Genomic DNA, 18,721 nt, shown 5'->3' with positions numbered 1-18,721 from the left:
TTTTAATCTCAATCGTCATTTTTGACGATTTTCAAAAATTCAAAATTTGTTTGGCATTTTTCAAAATTTTTTTCCAAAATATTTTTTTTTTTCACTAGCACCAAGTGTCCCTTTTTAAACAAACGAAAGGCCATTCCTGTATCTATAATAGCGTTCGAGATATTACAAAAATGAAATTCAAAAACTGTAAAAATCGCGAAATTTTGAATTTGCATATCTTTTGAAAATTTTTTATTTTTATTTTTTTTTCTTTTGTCGATTATTGGTCGATTTGACATGGAATGACCCAGGAGTTTAACAAATGTTACAGAAAAATAAGGCGGCTCTGATTTGTTAATTGTTGAAATAAAAAAAATTTTTTCAAATTATAATTAGTTATGCTGGCGCTATTTATTGCAAGAACTACTGAGATCAAATTGAAGAGTCTGGGCAAAAGAAACCTGTGTAAATGAATTACTGAGTAAAATATATCATGTGTTATCGGAAGCCTGTGTAATAGAAATTCTGTATAATTGGAACTCTGGGTAAAAGATGCACTGTATCATAAAAATCTGGACAAACGAATTCTGGGTAAAAGAATTTTGTCCAATACGAGGTCTGGGCAATCGGATTATGGGTCATTGATGTCCACCCAAATTTGTTAATATTAAATGAATCGACTAAAGATAATGGTTGGAAATAAAAATTAACATCAATTCCTGCCTTATCGACTATAGATGAAAATTATATAAATTAACAAAAATCTTATTTTATTGCAAATTGAAAAATTGAATTATTTTATCAAATTAGTGTATTATCATCGGTCCTCGATATATCTACAAAGGGGTTGCGGTCAACCAGTCAGATCGAAAGCATTCTGAATTATCAAAACTTTAGAAAATTAAGAATTCCGCTACATTCAAAGTTTATAAAATACATTAATTTAAATAGAATACTAGCCGAAAAACAATTTTGTAAATTATAAAAAACACCGAGCTATCGAATATAGGCAAACATAAATCTTATATTCCTCAAGAGTTAAAATTAATTTAATTTCGAAAAAAGTTCGTTCCGACGTATATTCATCTGAATACTCATCCATATGAATAATGATGATTCGGTCCAAAATTATTCATCCAAATAACTATATATTCACATTTTTCGGCTAAATGAGTGTTCGTCTGTTCATTTATTTTGGCGTAAAAATTTTCGTTGCTATGTTTTTTAATTTATTGAGACTTTGTGACTTTGAAAGATTCTATTAATATAGCTTTAGTTTTTTCTTTATTAAAGTTTATATTTTTCGGAATTTTAAAATTTGTCAAATTATTTATTTTAAATTATATTTTATATTTACTTTCTAAGTTCTAGTAATTTATTAATTCGGAATGTTGTCAATCTGACTATTTGACTGCAACCCCTACAAAGTTTGAACGAAATCTGGCCGTTTAAAGTGGGTCAAAATCGCGCCCAAAGGAGTCGGTTACAAACATACAAACATACAGGTGAAGCTAATAAAAAGCGTGTAATAATAATAATAATAATAATAAAAATGGTCGATTTTGGCCGAAATTTTTTTTATCCGTGACTGTAATAGAGACACGGATTTATTTTCTTTTGCCGTGGAAATTTTCGTGGCTCTAATAAAATCCCTATAAATATCCGTGTCTGTAACTTAAATATGGGCTATGACACGGAATAAAAAAAAATTTATCTGTGAATGTAGTTACATCCACGGGTGCAAATAATTTTCCTTTCGTGTTTAATTAATGTATGTTCCGTGACCCTTATTTCATCCACAGATTTCATCCGTGGAGCGTGTCAATAGACATTCCAATTTTAAATATTTGACCGCCATTACTCGTGAGCGCATCACGTGCGCAATTGCCCGGCAGTGGTGTAGGTGAACTGATTATTCTGTACGTCGGTGGGTAGGGGTGTAACGACTAACGTCATAATAAAGTAAGGGTAAGTTGAAACAAGTGGGAGTTGATAAGAAGAGTCGGCGCGGGGGCCGAAGCGTGGAGGGTAGAATACGCGTGCGCAAGATCGGTACACATCTTAAGCCGATATCCGATAGTCACCAGCTGTGTAAGCTACCACACGGCTCCTCGTTGTCTCCATTCTGTATGGTAGTAAATACCAATACTTAGATTACTCCCGAAGTAATAAATCAAAACATCAACCGTGAGTGCTGGACAAAAATAAAGATGACGTTTATGTTTATCGACATATTTTATCAACTTAAATAATTAGTGTAGTGAAATTATTACAAATAAAATAAAAAACGAGTTTCTGGCATTTTTCGTATTGTCAATACGAATTATAATAGTAAAATAACAGGTCGGTGGTATGTAAGACCAAATGTTTGTCCTTGTGAGAGTGTATGGTTAAATCACCTTGGGTGACTCGTTCCCACGATCTCTGGATAGAAACCAAACCACGATCCTGGCTTTAAGAAAAAATTAAATATGACAACGAGGGAGCTTTACGTAAAGGTAATTTTTTAAATATTTTTTTCTTGACCCAATTAAAATTAATGATACTGAAGTTAGCTGACAACTGTCAATTTTTTTAATTCTTGAAACAAATCAATTAAAATAATAAAAATTTCCATTAATAATTTTTTATTAATTTTGACAAGTGGAATTTTTTTCATAATATTTTAATTGCTATAAAATTATTAAAAAATTTTCTGTTAATTTCAGAGTTGAAATAAAAATTAAATGAGTGTTTTTAATAGAATTTTTAATCAGACGTAATTTAATTTTATTTTTTATTTTAGGTATTAGTAACTCATAGGTTATTTTTTTAACGTACTGACATCATCGATACCAATATAAATGAAATAGTTTTTTAATTACTCTAGATAAGACTGCCGAATCGTCTAGCTGAGCGTTATTATGAATATATGAACTAGTTTCACAAGATAAATTTTGTATGCACCTTTCTCCGACATTTGATTGGTATATTTCGAAAGGGTTGACCGAGGTCACACGTACGTGCATATAGTACACACACTTGCTGATAAGTGTCTTGTTACAATTCAATTTTTATTTTATGTTTATACGGCTTTATTCGCTACTATTACTATTATTCACACATTTGATGAAATATTTTATTTTTATTTTTATTTTTTGTCACTCAGAGGCCGAAGTTTCAAATAATAAGGCGTGTTTAATAATCAGCGAAACATCCTTCGATAAGAAAACATATGAATATGAATCATCAGTTATCACTAGGTTGATAAAAATATAATTTAATATTTTTTTGACGTCCGCATTGTAATTGAGAGTGAGAGTTTGTTTATTGTACAATGAAGTAACAGATTGAAAGTAGTGAAAAAGAAGACAATGAAAAAGAAAACAGAGAAAATAATTATAATTATTTAATTAATGTTATTGTGGTAAATAATTAATTTACTTTTATTTTTATCGGGAAAAAGTTTTTCAGGGCTAAATTTGTTTTTTATTAAACACGTGTACAAATATCTACAATGTTTAATTGATTTATGAATGGAGTAATACAATAGATTTATATTTTATGAGGTAAATTAAAAAAAAAAATTGACGGACAGTGGAAAATAATGATAAATTGTGACAATTATTGTAACGTAAGAGTATTGCGTAATGTGAAAATGAAATATACATGAAATGAAATCTTACAAAAGTCGCAACATGGAGATAGATGTAAAATCTAAACTTGAACGTTGATATTTCATAGGTTAAAGAAGATCTAAGTGGCCGTATCGTAAATAATAACTTAACGAGTAATATGTAATTATCAGCAGACCATAAAATAGTTTGTTTCCTAATTAATTGAATTAACTTGAATAATGAATGGTGATACCAGAGACTGTGGTGACTAGAGCGGAAAATGAAAACAAATCGTGTATAATAAAGGAAAAAATGAGATATTGTAAAGATGGTTGGGTTGTTGTTTTTTATTTGGAATTCCCACCGTCTGCCCTGAAATTCTTGCTGACGAATGCGGAACAAGATGATACTTTTCATTTAAAAACTCTCTCTCTTCTTATTTTTCTCTTTGTTTAGTGGTGTTATACCGTTACCGGGAGACTCTGAGGCTCGACTCGTGACTTTATTGTAAATCCGTTAGACATAGGTCAAGTTGATAGAAAAATGAAAGTTTTTTTTTTTCTATTTATTTTATCCAATTTTTTAAAATAATAATTTTAAATAATAACAAAAATTAGCAACCTTGCTATCACTGTGTGACTGCCGTGACTTGTGAACTATAAATACATAAAATTTTGCTTTATTAAATAATGACTTTTGTTAAATTGCACTGTACTTTCTTAAATATTGACGTTTTTAAAGATATAAGCTCATCCCGATGTTACACTCGTCAAGAGCTTTCATTTGAGTACCCGCATGCATTTTGATATATTTTTCATATATTATACGTATATATATATTATATAATATATAATATATATAAATATATGAAAAATTGATATGGGTACTCAAATGAAAGGTCTTCATGAGTGTAATGTCGGGGTGAGCTTATGTCTTTAAAAATGTCAATAGTTCACAATAAGCACAAAATATACAAGGTCATTTCTTAATTATGTATCTAGAGATAGAGTATTTTCGAATGCAGCCTAAATACTTTTCATAATAAATTGACTATCGGTGAAAATGATATAAAACCTTGAAAAGGCACAAATCCAAGTCATAATATAGATTAATAAATTTATTTCAGGGCGCCAAAGTATGGGTTCAGCATCCAGAAAAAATATGGGAAGGTGCAATACTACTAGACGACTACAAATTGACCGACACAAGCATAAAATTGCAAGTAGATGACACTCGAGAGCAACGTGTAGTAGAAGTTAAAACCGACAAGGAACTTCCACCACTTCGGAACCCAGATATACTGATAGGGGAAAACAATCTGACATCACTTTCTTTTCTCCATGAGCCAGCAGTCCTCTATAACTTACAAGTCCGTTTCCAGCGTCGATGTATCTACACCTACTGCGGGATTGTCCTCGTGGCTTTTAACCCCTACGACGAGCTTCCAATTTACGGCAATGACACAATTTGGGCGTACCGCGGTCAAGCGATGGGAGACCTCGAACCCCATATCTTCGCAGTGGCCGAAGAAGCGTACACCAAATTGGAGCGCGAGCTCCACGACCAATCAATCATCGTCTCCGGAGAGTCAGGAGCTGGTAAAACGGTGTCTGCTAAATATGCCATGCGTTACTTTGCAACGGTGGGTGGCTCGTCTACCGAGACGCAAATTGAGAAGAAAGTCCTCGCGTCCTCGCCGCTGATGGAAGCATTTGGCAACGCCAAGACCACGAGAAACGACAACTCCTCCAGGTTTGGAAAATTTATAGAGATACAATTTAACAAAAATTATCACATTACAGGCGCAAGCATCCGTACGTACTTGTTAGAAAAGTCACGTGTTGTTTTCCAAGCACACCAAGAACGTAATTACCACATATTCTACCAACTGTGCGCCGCAGCGACGTCTCCTCCCCAAGCCAGTCCTTCAGACGTCTCAGCGAGGCTGAAGAATTTACAATTGGACAAAGGAAGCAGTTTCCACTACCTAAATCAGGGTAACTGCTTTACAATCGACAACTTGGACGATTCGCGCACTTTCCAAGACACTTTATCAGCAATGACCCGTCTAGGGTTCGAGTCCAAGCAGCAAGAAGATGTATTCAAAATTCTAGCCGCTATTTTACATCTAGGAAACGTCGAAATAATCCAGGATTCCCGTGCGTCTGAAGGTGGGGACAGTGAAGCCTGCATGATAGCCTCTGGAGACAGACACCTAAACATTCTGGCCCAGCTGATGGGCATAGACCCCTCCGCGATGCGCAAATGGCTTTGTCATCGCAAGATCGTGTCAATGAGAGACGTAATCCTGAAGCCTATGAACGTCGAGCAGGCAATCGGAGCTCGGGACGCTTTAGCCAAACACATCTACGCCGAGTTGTTCAACTTTATTGTCCATGGGATAAATGAGTCGCTGCGTAGCAAAGTAAAGGCTTTGTCTTTCATCGGCGTGCTGGATATTTACGGGTTTGAAACTTTTGAAATAAATTCCTTCGAGCAGTTCTGCATAAACTACGCCAATGAGAAGCTTCAGCAGCAATTTAACCAGCATGTGTTCAAACTTGAACAAGAGGAGTACTTGAAGGAAGAAATTGAATGGACCTTTATAGATTTTTACGACAATCAGCCGTGTATAGATCTAATAGAAACCAAGCTGGGTATTTTGGACTTGCTAGATGAAGAGTGTCGCATGCCACGAGGCTCTGATGACTCCTGGGCCGAGAAACTTTACTCTAAATGCGTTAAATCTAAGCACTTTGAGCGACCACGTTTCGGGACCAATGCATTTCTGATCCATCACTTCGCAGACCTGGTCGAGTATTCGACGATTGGCTTTTTAGACAAAAACCGTGACACTGTTATGGAAGAACAGATCGACGTGTTACGTTCAAGCGACAATAAACTGCTGAAACAGCTGTTTAATGATGACCCTCCAAAATTGTCAGTCCCCAGTGGTCAGTCTAAAATAAAAATATCCGCCCAAAAGCCTTTAGCAAACGCCACGCCTAAGCAAAACAAAAAAACAGTCGGCTCGCAGTTCCGAGACTCGTTGAACATGCTGATGTCGACGCTCAACGCAACGACTCCTCACTATGTTCGTTGTATCAAGCCCAATGATTCCAAAGAGTCCTTCGAGTATGATGCGCAGCGTGCGATACAACAATTACGAGCTTGCGGAGTTTTGGAAACAATTAGAATTTCAGCAGCGGGTTTTCCCAGCCAGAGGACCTATTCAGACTTTTTCTCGCGTTACAGATGCCTGTGTCCGTTCAAAGAAATCCTGAGAGAAGATTTAAAGGAAACATGTCGGCGTATTTTGAAGTATTATATAAAAGACGAGGATAAATTTAAATTCGGTAAGACTAAAGTACTTTTCAGAGCCGGACAGGTCGCTTACTTGGAAAAACTGAGAAGTGAGAAGCAAAGAGACGCCTGCAGGATGATACAGAAGCGTGTCAGAGGTTTTATAATGCGTAGACGCTACCAGGAGATTAGAAAAGCTGTGATGGGACTGCAGCGACACGCCAGAGGATACTTGGCACGTGTTAAGGCCCAGAGAATTAGACGTGAGCGCGCTGCGGTGAAAATACAAACTAGAATTCGTGGGTGGGTCGCTCGTACAAGGTACCTCAGAATCAGACGGACGATAATTAGCCTCCAAAGGTATGCGCGTGGATTACTTGCGCGAAAGAAGTACGCGATTATGAAGGACAACGCAGCTGCGACGACGATCCAGAGGTTTGCCCGTGGGTATCTAGTTCGTGCTGCAGTCAAGCATAAAATTAATAATATTATTATTGTACAGTGCTGTGTGCGCAAGTACTTGGCTCGGAAAGTCTTCAGAAGACTCAAGGCCGAAGCCAAGAGCGTCGAACATGTAAAGACTCTGAACAAGGGCCTGGAGAAGAAGATCATATCGATGCAGCACAGAATAAACGAGATTTTGAAAGAGAACCAGGCTTTGCGTGTGGTTCAGACCGAGGTCATGGATTTAAAGGTTAAGCTGGAGGCTATGAAGGCTGTCGAGTTGGAGAACAAGAAACTTGTGGGTGTACTCATCGAGAAGGATCGTGAGTTGGAGCTGATGGCAGAGACGGTCAAGCGCGAGCAAGATGAAAAAATGGATCTTTTGTTGGAGCGCGAGAAGCTGATCAAGGAGAAGGAAGACGAGAACAAGCGGCTGAGTGAAGAGACCGAGAGGTTGAAGAGAGAGTTGGTGGTAGCCAGCGAGAAGCTCAAGATTGATCAACGTGGAGCTGAGGAGAATCTCAAACATCGGTTGGAGCAGGAAAAAGATCTGCTGCTTATGGATCACGATCAAGACCGCGGAGCCTACCAGAGGCTGCTGAAAGACTACCAGGACTTGGAAGAACATGTTGAAGTCCTGGAGCGCAAGCTGGCGTTGCACGCTCCTGGAGAAGGTCACTCTAGGTCCCTCAGCAACGCTTCCAGCGGCAGTGTCGGTCAGGCTGCCTCGACTGATGTTCCGGAGGAAAATATTGACTTTGGCTACGGCTCGGTCAGGTCTACCGTGTCTTCGACGGCTTACTCGAGGGTAGAGACCATCGACTGGCACCAGAGACGCTCTGAAAGCCCACCTGATGGTGAAGCTCAGCCAATCAAGCCGGTTGAGAATGGCAATGGCGGTCTGGTGGCTGCTCCAGTTGACATTGGGCTGGTATTGAAGCTCCAGCAGAAGCTCAAGGACGTCGAGAGCTCTTATGGCCGACTGGTCAGGACCATGGAGGACTTGGAGCGTGACAGTGGGGAAGATGTTCTCAGGACTCAGGATACCTTCAAGTTGGAGGAATTGGAGATGGAGAATGCCCAGCTCAAGAAAGATCTCGGCACTTTGAGGAAAGCTGTCGTTGATGGTGATGTCAATTCAGCCCAGAAGGAACTCACCAGCCAGTTTGACGCGCTACAAGAAGAGCTGGAGCGTCGCAGGGAAGAATGCATTCAGCTACACAGTGTCCTTGCTGATAATACCAAGAGGATGAAGAGTCTCGGGTCTAATTATGGAAGGGATGTTGATATTATTAATGAGGATGGAGAGCTGGCACTTGCTTTTGAAGCTCAGAAGAAAATTAATCGGTAATTATTGAGTGGATTGGGGGTAGAGATTGGTTTTATTTATTATTGATTGGAATTTTTTCAGGCAATTGGAGGATGAACTTCAGACTAAAGAAAAGGGCTGGAGAGAACAACGAAATGAGTGGAGGAATGAAATTGATCGGTTGCAAGAAGAAATGCAGAAACTACAGAAATTGCTGAGTGTTAATTTGAGCAACACTCCTAAAACTCAAACTGAAGCTTTTATGCAACATGAAATTGTTAAAATTACGTCGGAATATTTGGTAAGTATTTTTAAAAATTTATAGATGAGTAATTGGGGTAGTATTTTATTTTATTTTATAATTTATTTCATTTGTCCAGGATTTGCAAGAAAAATACGACAAAGTAGCCGAAGAGTGCCAGAAGCTCAAAAAGCGATGTAGGATATTCGCAAAACGCCTCCGTGATGCTGGATGTAAGTTTTTTTTTAATATTTTTACCTAGATAGTATTTTATATTAGTAAAAATATTTTATATGATGAAGAAGAATTAATGTGATTGGTAAATAACATTTTGTAAAAATTAACGCTTACAAAGGCGAGGATAGTGAACCGAAACAATTACCAGAACCACCGAAACCTCGCGCTTTTATGATTACCGCTCCGGGTGAGTCAGTAAGAAAAATCATGTCCATCGCCATTCGTCATCGCCAAGTCTCAGAATATTACTATTATGATTATTCATAAATCGTTAATCGTCTCAGCCGTTCATTTGTTGGAGAATAAAATTTTTCTTCACTGCTGATGTTTATTAACTTTTATTTTTTTTTTTAGTACCAGATACAGTAGATCCGGCGCCTAATCAATCAATGATAACAAGTCAGCAATCAAATGGGACAGTAATGCCAGCAATTAGGAAGAAAGAACGAGATTACGAGGGGATGTTTGAGTTCCGGAAGGAAGATATTACTTCTATCATTCGTAATCTTGTCATAGGTAATTATACTAATTTTTTTTTTTTAATTTATCAATTACAAGAGTAAAAAATAAATGTTTTATTTTACATAAAATATTAACAAAAAAAATCTTATTTAAAAAAAAAAATTTATATTGTCTAATTTATTTTTTTTTTTTTTTTTTAATTTTATATTGTATTATTAATTTTTTTTTAATGTTAAATTAAAAAAATTTTTAAACGTAAATTTAAAAATGTTAACATATGTATATTTTAATATTTAAAATTAATTTTTTAATTTTTTATTTTACAGAATTAAAACCAAAAGTAGCAGTAACTTTATTACCTGGATTACCAGCTTACATATTATTTATGTGCATCCGTCATACCGACTGCATAAATGACGACGATAAAGTAACATCACTGCTAACGGGTTACCTGAACGCGGTGAAACGAGTGATTAAAAAACGTGACGACTTTGATTCAACAGTCCTCTGGCTGTCGAACACTCTGAGAATTCTGCATAACTTGAAGCAGTACTCCGGAGACAAGCCTTTCCAAATGGAAAACACGGCCCGACAGAACGAGCAGTGTCTCAGAAACTTCGATCTCAGTGAGTACAGATCAGTTCTGAGCAACGTCGGAGTCTGGATATTTGGCCACGTGATGACCATCTTGAAAGAGCGGATTCAAGCGCTGACAGTTCCAGCTCTGTTAGAGCACGAAGCGATAACCGGGCTGAACTCTAACAAGTCGGGTCGGCCACGGTCTTCTTCAGTTGGCGAGGAGCCAGAATCGACGCAGCAGAAATTAAATAAATTGTTGGACGAATTGGGTTTGATTCACAAAACTATGCAGTACCACGGCGTAGATAAAGATGTTTTTGTTCAAATATTCAAGCAGTTGTTTTACTTTATGTGTGCTAGCGCGTTGAATAATTTACTGCTGAGGAACGAGTTGTGCCACTGGACCAAGGGGATGCAAATTAGGTACAATCTCAGTCACATTGAACAGTGGGCTCGCGATGAGCAGCTAGTCCCGGCGATTGAATCTTTGCAGCCGATCATCCAAGCTGCGCAGCTGCTCCAAGCTCGCAAGACTGATGAAGATGTCAATGCAGTGTGTGAAATGTGCAATAAATTAACATCTAATCAGATTATCAAAATTTTACATCTTTACACTCCAGCTGACGAGTATGAGACCAGAGTTCCGGTTACTTTTATTCAAAATGTACAAGAAAAATTGAAACAGAGACAAGAAAACAACGAACAGGTATTTTTTTATTTATTATGCTTGATTATAATACTAAAGTTAGCCGACGATTTTAATTTTTTGATTTTTTTTTTAATAATTAAATTAGAACAAAAAAATATTTTTTAAAAATTGCACTTACAGTTTTTAAAGTTTTTTACAAGTGAAATTTTTTTTTTATTTTTTTGTAATCATTTCTCGGCTAACTTAATTTCCATTGCTTGATTTGGTAATCGGAAAAAATTTTAAAGTTATGAAAAATTCATATTATTTCATTAAAATTATTATAAAATAAAAATTATAAATTTATTAAATTATTATTGTTATGAATTTTTCATAACTTTAAAATTTTTTCTGGGTCTATTTTTTCCGATTACCATTTTTTTATTCACTACGCTTGATTTAATTGTAGAAAAATATTTTTTATAATTTTATTTCATTTTTTCAGCTTTTAATGGACCTAAAGTTTTCATTTCCAATAAGATTTCCATTTAATCCCTCGAATATAAGATTGGAGGACATCGATATACCACCGGCGCTTAATTTACCTATGCTCAAGAAAATTTAAATTATTTTAATGATATAGGTAAATTATTTATATAAATAGAATTAATTTAAATTGTGCAATTAATTGCACATTTTGTACAATTTTATTTTATTTTTTACTTTTACTATTGATTGTACTTAATATTTATTTCAAAATCACTTGTTATTCTATCAATTAATTATTACAACTTGTCATTAATTTAAATAATTTAATTAATGAGTGATAAAAATGTGATTGAAGTAGAGATAGAGAGGGCAATTCTAAAAAAGATAATGTACTTAAAGCACATTCCATTTATTTATAGAGATATATATACAGTCGTCGTCATTGATTTGTAACGGTTGGCAATGATTCGAGTAAAATAAAAAATTCTCAATTTGGACATCTCTCACTAAAAATTTCAATTAATAATATGTTTGGAAAATAAAAAAAATAAACAATATCAAATAACTATAGCTAAATATAAAGACATTTACTAAAATATTAGATCATATCATTATATAAAATTAAAATTGAAAAGGTCTAAAATTAGAAAATAGTCCATTAAAGCAATTAAAATTTTTTAAAAATGGAAATATAAACAGAAGAAACAAAGGAAATTAAAAAATAATGACAAACCTAATTCAGACAGTTCGAATAAAAGACATCAAGGTTATTTGACATATACAAAAATGAACAACTCTGAATATAGAAAAGCTTTACAAATGAACATCTCTAATTATGGACAAGAAAATTCGAAAATCTCTCAATATGGACATCTCTCATTAAAGAAAATAAAAAAAAAAAAATACAATATTTATAAATTAAAAAATTAAAAAATAAGTAATAGTTCAAAAAAATATGCTTTAACATAAAACCAAACTAAAAAGTAAGAATAAATTTTTCGGAAAATTTAAAATTAAGTTAAAGTGATTAAAAAAAAAAAAATTATTTTTATGTAAATAAGTGTGGGGATCAGATAAAAACAATTATTCAAGGGTAATATACTCTGCACCAAGATATCTTCTTCGGAGAACTTTCCTGAAAAATTAATTTTTATTAATCATAGGTAATGTACGATTTTTTCATTTTTAGGTAGATTTTTTAGAAATCTATCTATTGAACTGATCTTTATGAATTTTATTATAGTATCACGTTAGTAGTCAAGAAAGAAAAGTTTGATATAAATAACACTCATCATTGACTCTAGTCATCAGCGATGAACGCTGCTTCAACCGCGTAATCCTATGACCTGGACAATTTGAGCGACGACGAGATGGGGGGCGATTAGTCTCAATCATCAAATTCAGCGTATCATCAAAACGGATCATCGTGTACCGGCGTAATGGTAATTACAACCGCGCAATTAGCCGTGACTCTGGCACGTGCCGGTGCTGATACTCAATCGGCACCAACCCCTCAAAAATCTACCTAAAAATTAAAGAATCGTACATTACCTATAAGGTAAAAGCCCCAATATATGATCATGTACCAGTATATAATCACTCCATGTATTTGTATACCTATATTTGTGAATATAGATATACAAATACATGGAGTGATCATATACTGGTACGTGATCATCTATTGGGGCTTTTACCTTAATTAATTTTTCAAAAAAGTTCTCCGAAGAAGATGTCTTGGTGCAGAGTATATTACCCTTGAATAAATTTTTTTCTCTGATCCCCACACTTATTTACATAAAAATGATTTTTTTTTTTTTTTTAATCACTTTAACTTAATTTTGAATTATTCAAAAAATTTATTCTTACTTTTTAGTTTGGTTTTATGTTAAAGTATGTTTTTTTGAACTATTAATTATTTTTTAATTTATAAATATTGTATTTTTTTTTTTTTTTTTATTTTATTTAATGAGAGATGCCCATATTGAGAGATTTCCGAATTTTCTTGTCCATAATTAGAGATGTTCATTTGTAAAGCTTTTCTATATTCAGAGTTGTTCATTTGTGTATATGTCAAATAACCTTGATATCTTTTATTCGAATTGTCTGAATTGAGGTTTGTCATTATTTTTTAATTTCCTTTTTTTCTTCTGTTTATATTTCCATTTTTAAAAAATTTTAATTGCTTTAGGACCAGTTTTTCAACCCCGGGTTTAAGTATTTTATCATTGTGAATATATCTATATATAATAGAGATATATAGATAAATTCACAATGATATATATATATATATATATATATATATATATATATATATATATATATATATATATATATATATATATTCACAATGATTAAATACTTAAACCCGCTGTTGAAAAACTGGCCCTTAATGGTCTATTTTCTAATTTTAGGCCTTTTAAATTTTAATTTTGTATAATGATATGATCTAATATTTTAGTAAATTTCTTTATATTTAGCTATAGTTATTTGATATTGGTTATTTTTTTTATTTTCCCAACGTATTATTAATTGAAATTTTTAGTGAGAGATGTCCAAATTGAGAATTTTTTATTTTACTCGAATCATTGCCAACCGTTACAAATCAATGACGACGACTGAATTTATAAATATAATATATAATTATGATAAATAGATATAATTATTTTTTAGCTACGCAATAATTAGAAGGGACGTTTGAATTGCCGTAATTTGTTGTACAATAAAAAAGATTTTGCAATGTTACTTATATATTGTTATAAATTGATGAATTTAACTGAAAATGATTTAAAAGAGTTATGAAGAGTCATTATCTAAAAATGTATTCTTTTTTTTGTTAAAAAAATGTATGATAAAAATGAATGTGTGCCATTCCATAATAATTAAAAAAAAAAAAATAATTATTACATAGTTAAAAATGAATAAATATTTTTTCCTGGAAAAGTCGATCTGTGATCGATAAAAAAAATTTTTTGTTGTACGCACTAGCTGAATAAAAGACAAGCCATTTAAATTTTTATTACAATTTTATTTGATTTGTTAATTACTCTTTGTAATTTTAATTGTAGTATAAACGTTAATGTTTAAGCGTAGTGACAAATATTTTTATTAAAATGAACGTGATTTATTATTTAGCATTTAAAGAATCAATGTTTAACATTAATGTAAAAAATATTAATAAGAACGATTTGTTAATAATTAAAAAATTAGCGATCGGCTGGAGAACGTACATCGTCTATTTTCAAAATCATTTTAACCAACTGAGTTGCCAATAAAATTTGTTGAGTTTTGCTCTTGAGTGATTCGATAACATTCTGCGATTTCATGTCCAAAGTTCCCACATTCATGCAGTCAATACCGAGAGCCGGATTTTTCTGAGCCAACTGAGAAGCTTTTGCTTCAGCGAGAGCGTCAACGGCAGCCAGACCGGAGTTGTCGGCCAACGCCATCGGGATAGCTTCAAGAGCATCAGAGAAAGCTCGGAAAGCGTACTGCTCCAGAGTGCTGATGCTGTCAGCTTGAGCAGCACAGGCCAGAGCACATGAAATTTCCGAAGCTCCGCCTCCGTAGACGATTCTCTCGTCGGTTATCAAGTTACGTACTGCGCAAAGTGCGTCGTGCAATGAACGTTTAGCTTCTTCGATAATCTGTCAAAAAAAAAAAATACGTAATCAAAAAACGACCTTTTATCTTGTGAAATATTGACATTTTTAATGATATAAACTCATCCCGATGTTACACTCATCGAAACCTTTTATTTGAGTACCTACATCAATTTTTCATATATTTTTATATATTATATATATGTGAATATATGAAAAATATATCAGTGCATGTAGGTAATAAAATGAAAGCTCTTGATCACTGTATCATCGTGATGAGCTTATATTTTTAAAAACGTCAATAGTTAAGAAATTACAGTGCAATTTAACGTAATTAAGAAATGACCTTGTATTTTGTGAACTATTGACATTTTTTAAGACATAAGCTCATCCCGACATTACACTCATCGAGACCTTTCATTTGAGTACCCACATCAATTTTTCATATATTCTATATATTTTTTTATATATGTTCATATGATTTATATATGTTCATTTATATATATGTTCATATGAAAAATATATCAAAATGCATGGGGGTACTCAAATGAAAGCTCTTGATGAGTGTATCATCAGGATGATCTTATATTTTTAAAAACGTCAATATTTAAGAAAGTACAGAGCAATGTGACTAGTTTTTATTATTTATTATTAAAAATAATTTTAAAATACAATTTTTTACCATTTTATTTCCACCGCGAATAAATATAGTAACTGCCCGAGAGTTTTTGCACTCTTCGATTACCAACATGCGGTCCTTGGTGGTACCAAAAGTAAGTTCACGAACACTTCCAGCGTAACCAAGCTTGTCTGGAGTTAACTCCTCGAATCTTGGAACAATTCTGCCTCCAGTAGCAATTGCAATCAACTACAACTCAAACAAATTTTCTTTAAATAATTTTTTGATAACTAAACAAGTAATTAATTAATTTTTAATTGTTTAAAACCCTCAGATCTCATAATCTTTGAATCATAGGAGCCCTGCAATGTATCAGTATTAAAGTTAGCAAACTTAATTACAAAGTAAGCGTACGACGAACGGACGCGAGTCCACAAGGAGATTACTTACAATTTATATAAGTCATTTAACTCTAATGCCGACCATCGCCTTCCTCTAAGGCGCTTTGTCATCATTGGGTAAATAAGTCCTTAGATTTTAAATAAATTTATGATAAGTACTTGTAATTACCTCGATCTCGGGACCACCGACCCATCTTACGGCTGGCAATTGCTTTTGCAGCAAGAGATGGTTAGCTTCATCGTCGAAGCCCCACTGACAAATAGCCAGGGTTGCTCCAGCAGCCTTTACTTGGTCTACCATACTGGTAAACTTCTCACGCTCGTACTCGCGGAGTTTTTTGTAGTCCTCTACTGAGGTTACGTCCAACTTATGCTTGGTCTTGGGCTTTGGTGGCTCGAATGGGCAAGTTAAGATCGCTAATTTTACGTCTTTCAATTTCTGAAATAAAAAAATTTTTTTTAGATAATAAGTCTTTATGTAAAGTAAAAAATTAAATGTAGCAGTTTTATTAGTTTATTGTTTATAATAATATAAATAATAAAAAATAAAATAATACTGCGTTTATTTTGCAAGGTGTCTGAACAGGACATATATTTAAAAATATACCTGGAATTCTCCTTGCTAAATTATTTTTTTTTATAATAATCCATATTATTAAGAGAATAAGAGAAATTTTGTTTCCAAAATAGTTATATGATAAAATCGATTTTGTAAGTAGAATTTAGTATCATTGCAATCAAGGTCTTGACTTGAATTTGTGCCTTTTCAAGTTTTCATTTCATTTTCACCGATAGTCAATTTTTAATAAGTATTTAGGCTGCATTCGAAAATGCTTTATTCTCTAAATATATAATTAGAAATGACTTTGTATCTTGCAAACTATTGACATTTATAAAGATATAAGCTCACCCCGACATTACACTCATCGAGACTTTTGATTTGAGTACCCACATCAATTTTTCATATATTTTATATATTTATATATATGTACATATGAAAAATATATCAAAATGCATGTGGGTACTCAAATGAAAGCTCTTGACGAGTGTAACATCGGGATGAGCTTATATCTTTAAAAACGTCAATATTTAAGAAAGTCCAGTGCAATTTAACAAAAATCATTATTTAATAAAGCAAAATTTTATTTATTTATAATTCACAAGTCACGACAATCACATAGTGACTGCAAGGTTGCTAGTAATTGTTAATATTATATAAGATTTTTTATAACTAAAAAATCATTAATAAAATATTTAATATTAAAAATAAAATAATTTTTTTTAAATTAAAATTCTTGATAATTTTAAAGTATATTAAATTACCTTAGGCATTTGTGGATGACTGAAATCTTTATCAACAACGACACCGCGTACCAACATAGTGTCTTCCAACCTCCCACCAACTTTACCTTCGAGTTTAATCAACTCAAAGTTAACATCGCGTTTCTCCAAATCAGCAACAGCCATAACAGCATCAACTGCAATTTGGGCCATTTGTCGGTGACATTTGTTGATGCTAAAAAAAATTTAATTATTAAAATGTTAAATAAAAGAAAAAATTTTTAGTTTACATTTTAGAACCAAGAGTAGTCATAGCAGTTCTGATCAAAGGTTCCAAGTCATTGGGATTGACTGGAAACTCTTCGGAGATGTTGCTGAGATGCTGGGCCGCGTACTGAGCAGCCAGTTCGAAACCGTCTGCAATGCGAATGGGGTGAATCCCTTTGTCCAGAAGGCTCTCTGCTTGCTCCAAAAGAGCTCCCGCGAGAACCACGACTCCCGTAGTGCCATCACCGATCTCGTCATCCTGGGACTGCGACAGCTGGACCATCAACTTGGCAATTTCGTGGTCTACGTCCATGTTCTTGAGGATCGTTGCTCCGTCATTAGTGACTGTTACGTCACCGTCCGGGCTGACCATCAACTTGTCCAGGCCTCTGGGGCCCAAGGATGTCTTGAGGATGTTGGCGACATTTCTCGCCGCGGTAATGTGAGACTAAAATTAAAAAAATTGTTATTTAATAATTTATTATTTTATTAAAAAATATAAATAAAAATAAAAATTAAAGTTTGAAGTAAAAAAAAGTTCTCGAGGTTTCAGTCAGACATCTTGTGACCATTTATGGTCACAAATCCATGGCACACCCCCCACTTAGTTATTTCACAACTTTTCCATTTTTATAAATAAATATTTCAAAAAAATAACAGAAATAATTTATAATTAATTATAATTGAAAAAAATAAAGTAATTGTAAGTTTATTTTTAATGGAAAATAAATTTATTAAGATAAAATGCAACGCCATTGAACATCACGTGGCGATAAATTTTCTGTTAAAGAAATAAAATATAAATAATTGAAATAAATATAAGTTTATTATTTTTTAATAAGTAATAAATAAATCTGTTTAATTTGAGACACTTTAGTTTTATAAATATATATATATATATATATATATATATTTAATTAATTAATTGTAAAAATTAAAAAAAATGAGCGTACCTTGATCGCATCGCTGCCGGTGAGTCGTTTCTGATTCTCTTGATCCCGCAGAATAATGAATGGTCGCCCGTACTCGTCAAACGCAATTGATCCCGGAAAGGCCGTCATTATCGAGGGATTATATAATCACGGAAAAGACAGAAATTACGTACTATAAAGTAAAAAATTATAAATAAATTAATACTTTACATATAATAATGAGATTTTGTTCAGAAATTAACAACCGATGACAATGACACAGTTTCTTGTGGCCATTTTAAAGGTCTACAGTAACTCTGTTAACTTACAAGAGAGTCGTGCTTGGGCGAGCACAGGGAATGACTGTGGCGGTCTG

The 18,721-nt window shown here is 33.5% G+C and overlaps 2 protein-coding genes across 3 annotated transcripts; one reads left to right on the top strand and one right to left on the bottom strand.

Annotated features, from left to right (window-relative positions):
- Nucleotides 1-1,761: 1,761 nt before the first annotated feature.
- LOC123261845 (unconventional myosin-Va) lies at nt 1,762-14,277 on the top strand. Of its 2 annotated transcripts, XM_044723698.1 has the most exons (9): nt 1,762-2,477; nt 4,702-8,669; nt 8,734-8,932; nt 9,012-9,105; nt 9,228-9,296; nt 9,464-9,625; nt 9,898-10,856; nt 11,284-11,697; nt 13,909-14,277. In XM_044723698.1, the coding sequence occupies exons 1-8, from the start codon at nt 2,451-2,453 to the stop codon at nt 11,401-11,403; spliced, it is 5,598 nt and encodes a 1,865-aa protein (XP_044579633.1). In that variant the 5' UTR covers nt 1,762-2,450; the 3' UTR covers nt 11,404-11,697; nt 13,909-14,277. The 2 variants fall into 2 exon arrangements, with proteins under 2 accessions (XP_044579633.1, XP_044579634.1); XM_044723699.1 differs by lacking the exon at nt 9,228-9,296 and having other exon boundaries at nt 1,765-2,477.
- On the bottom strand, nt 14,272-18,692 carry LOC123261857 (T-complex protein 1 subunit epsilon). Its single transcript, XM_044723726.1, has 6 exons — nt 18,388-18,692; nt 17,458-17,882; nt 17,210-17,402; nt 16,056-16,325; nt 15,549-15,734; nt 14,272-14,911 (listed from the first exon to the last, which is right to left on the bottom strand). Exons 1-6 carry the CDS (start codon nt 18,493-18,495, stop codon nt 14,471-14,473), a joined length of 1,623 nt encoding a protein of 540 aa, XP_044579661.1. The 5' UTR covers nt 18,496-18,692; the 3' UTR covers nt 14,272-14,470.
- Between the last annotated feature and the right edge of the window lie 29 nt (nt 18,693-18,721).

Source organism: Cotesia glomerata, linkage group LG3 (genome assembly GCF_020080835.1).
Source record: "Cotesia glomerata isolate CgM1 linkage group LG3, MPM_Cglom_v2.3, whole genome shotgun sequence".
Classification (NCBI taxonomy): domain Eukaryota; kingdom Metazoa; phylum Arthropoda; class Insecta; order Hymenoptera; family Braconidae; genus Cotesia; species Cotesia glomerata.
This window is presented reverse-complemented; position numbering and strand designations above follow the sequence as displayed.

What these genes read in the sequence shown, in the direction of transcription:
- LOC123261845 (XM_044723698.1), top strand. Translation starts at nt 2,451, where the DNA reads ATGACAACGAGGGAGCTTTACGTAAAG. An exon ending in ACGCCTCCGTGATGCTGGAT is followed by an intron (nt 9,106 to 9,227) that starts GTAAGTTTTTTT and finishes ACGCTTACAAAG; the next exon opens with GCGAGGATAGTGAACCGAAA. An exon ending in TTTTATGATTACCGCTCCGG is followed by an intron (nt 9,297 to 9,463) that starts GTGAGTCAGTAA and finishes TTTTTTTTTTAG; the next exon opens with TACCAGATACAGTAGATCCG.
- LOC123261857 (XM_044723726.1), bottom strand. Translation starts at nt 18,495, where the DNA reads ATGACGGCCTTTCCGGGATCAATTGCGTTTGACGAGTACGGGCGACCA. An exon ending in CCGGCAGCGATGCGATCAAG is followed by an intron (nt 17,883 to 18,387) that starts GTACGCTCATTT and finishes TTTTAATTTTAG; the next exon opens with TCTCACATTACCGCGGCGAG. An exon ending in TCGGTGGTCCCGAGATCGAG is followed by an intron (nt 15,735 to 16,055) that starts GTAATTACAAGT and finishes TTTGAGTTGTAG; the next exon opens with TTGATTGCAATTGCTACTGG.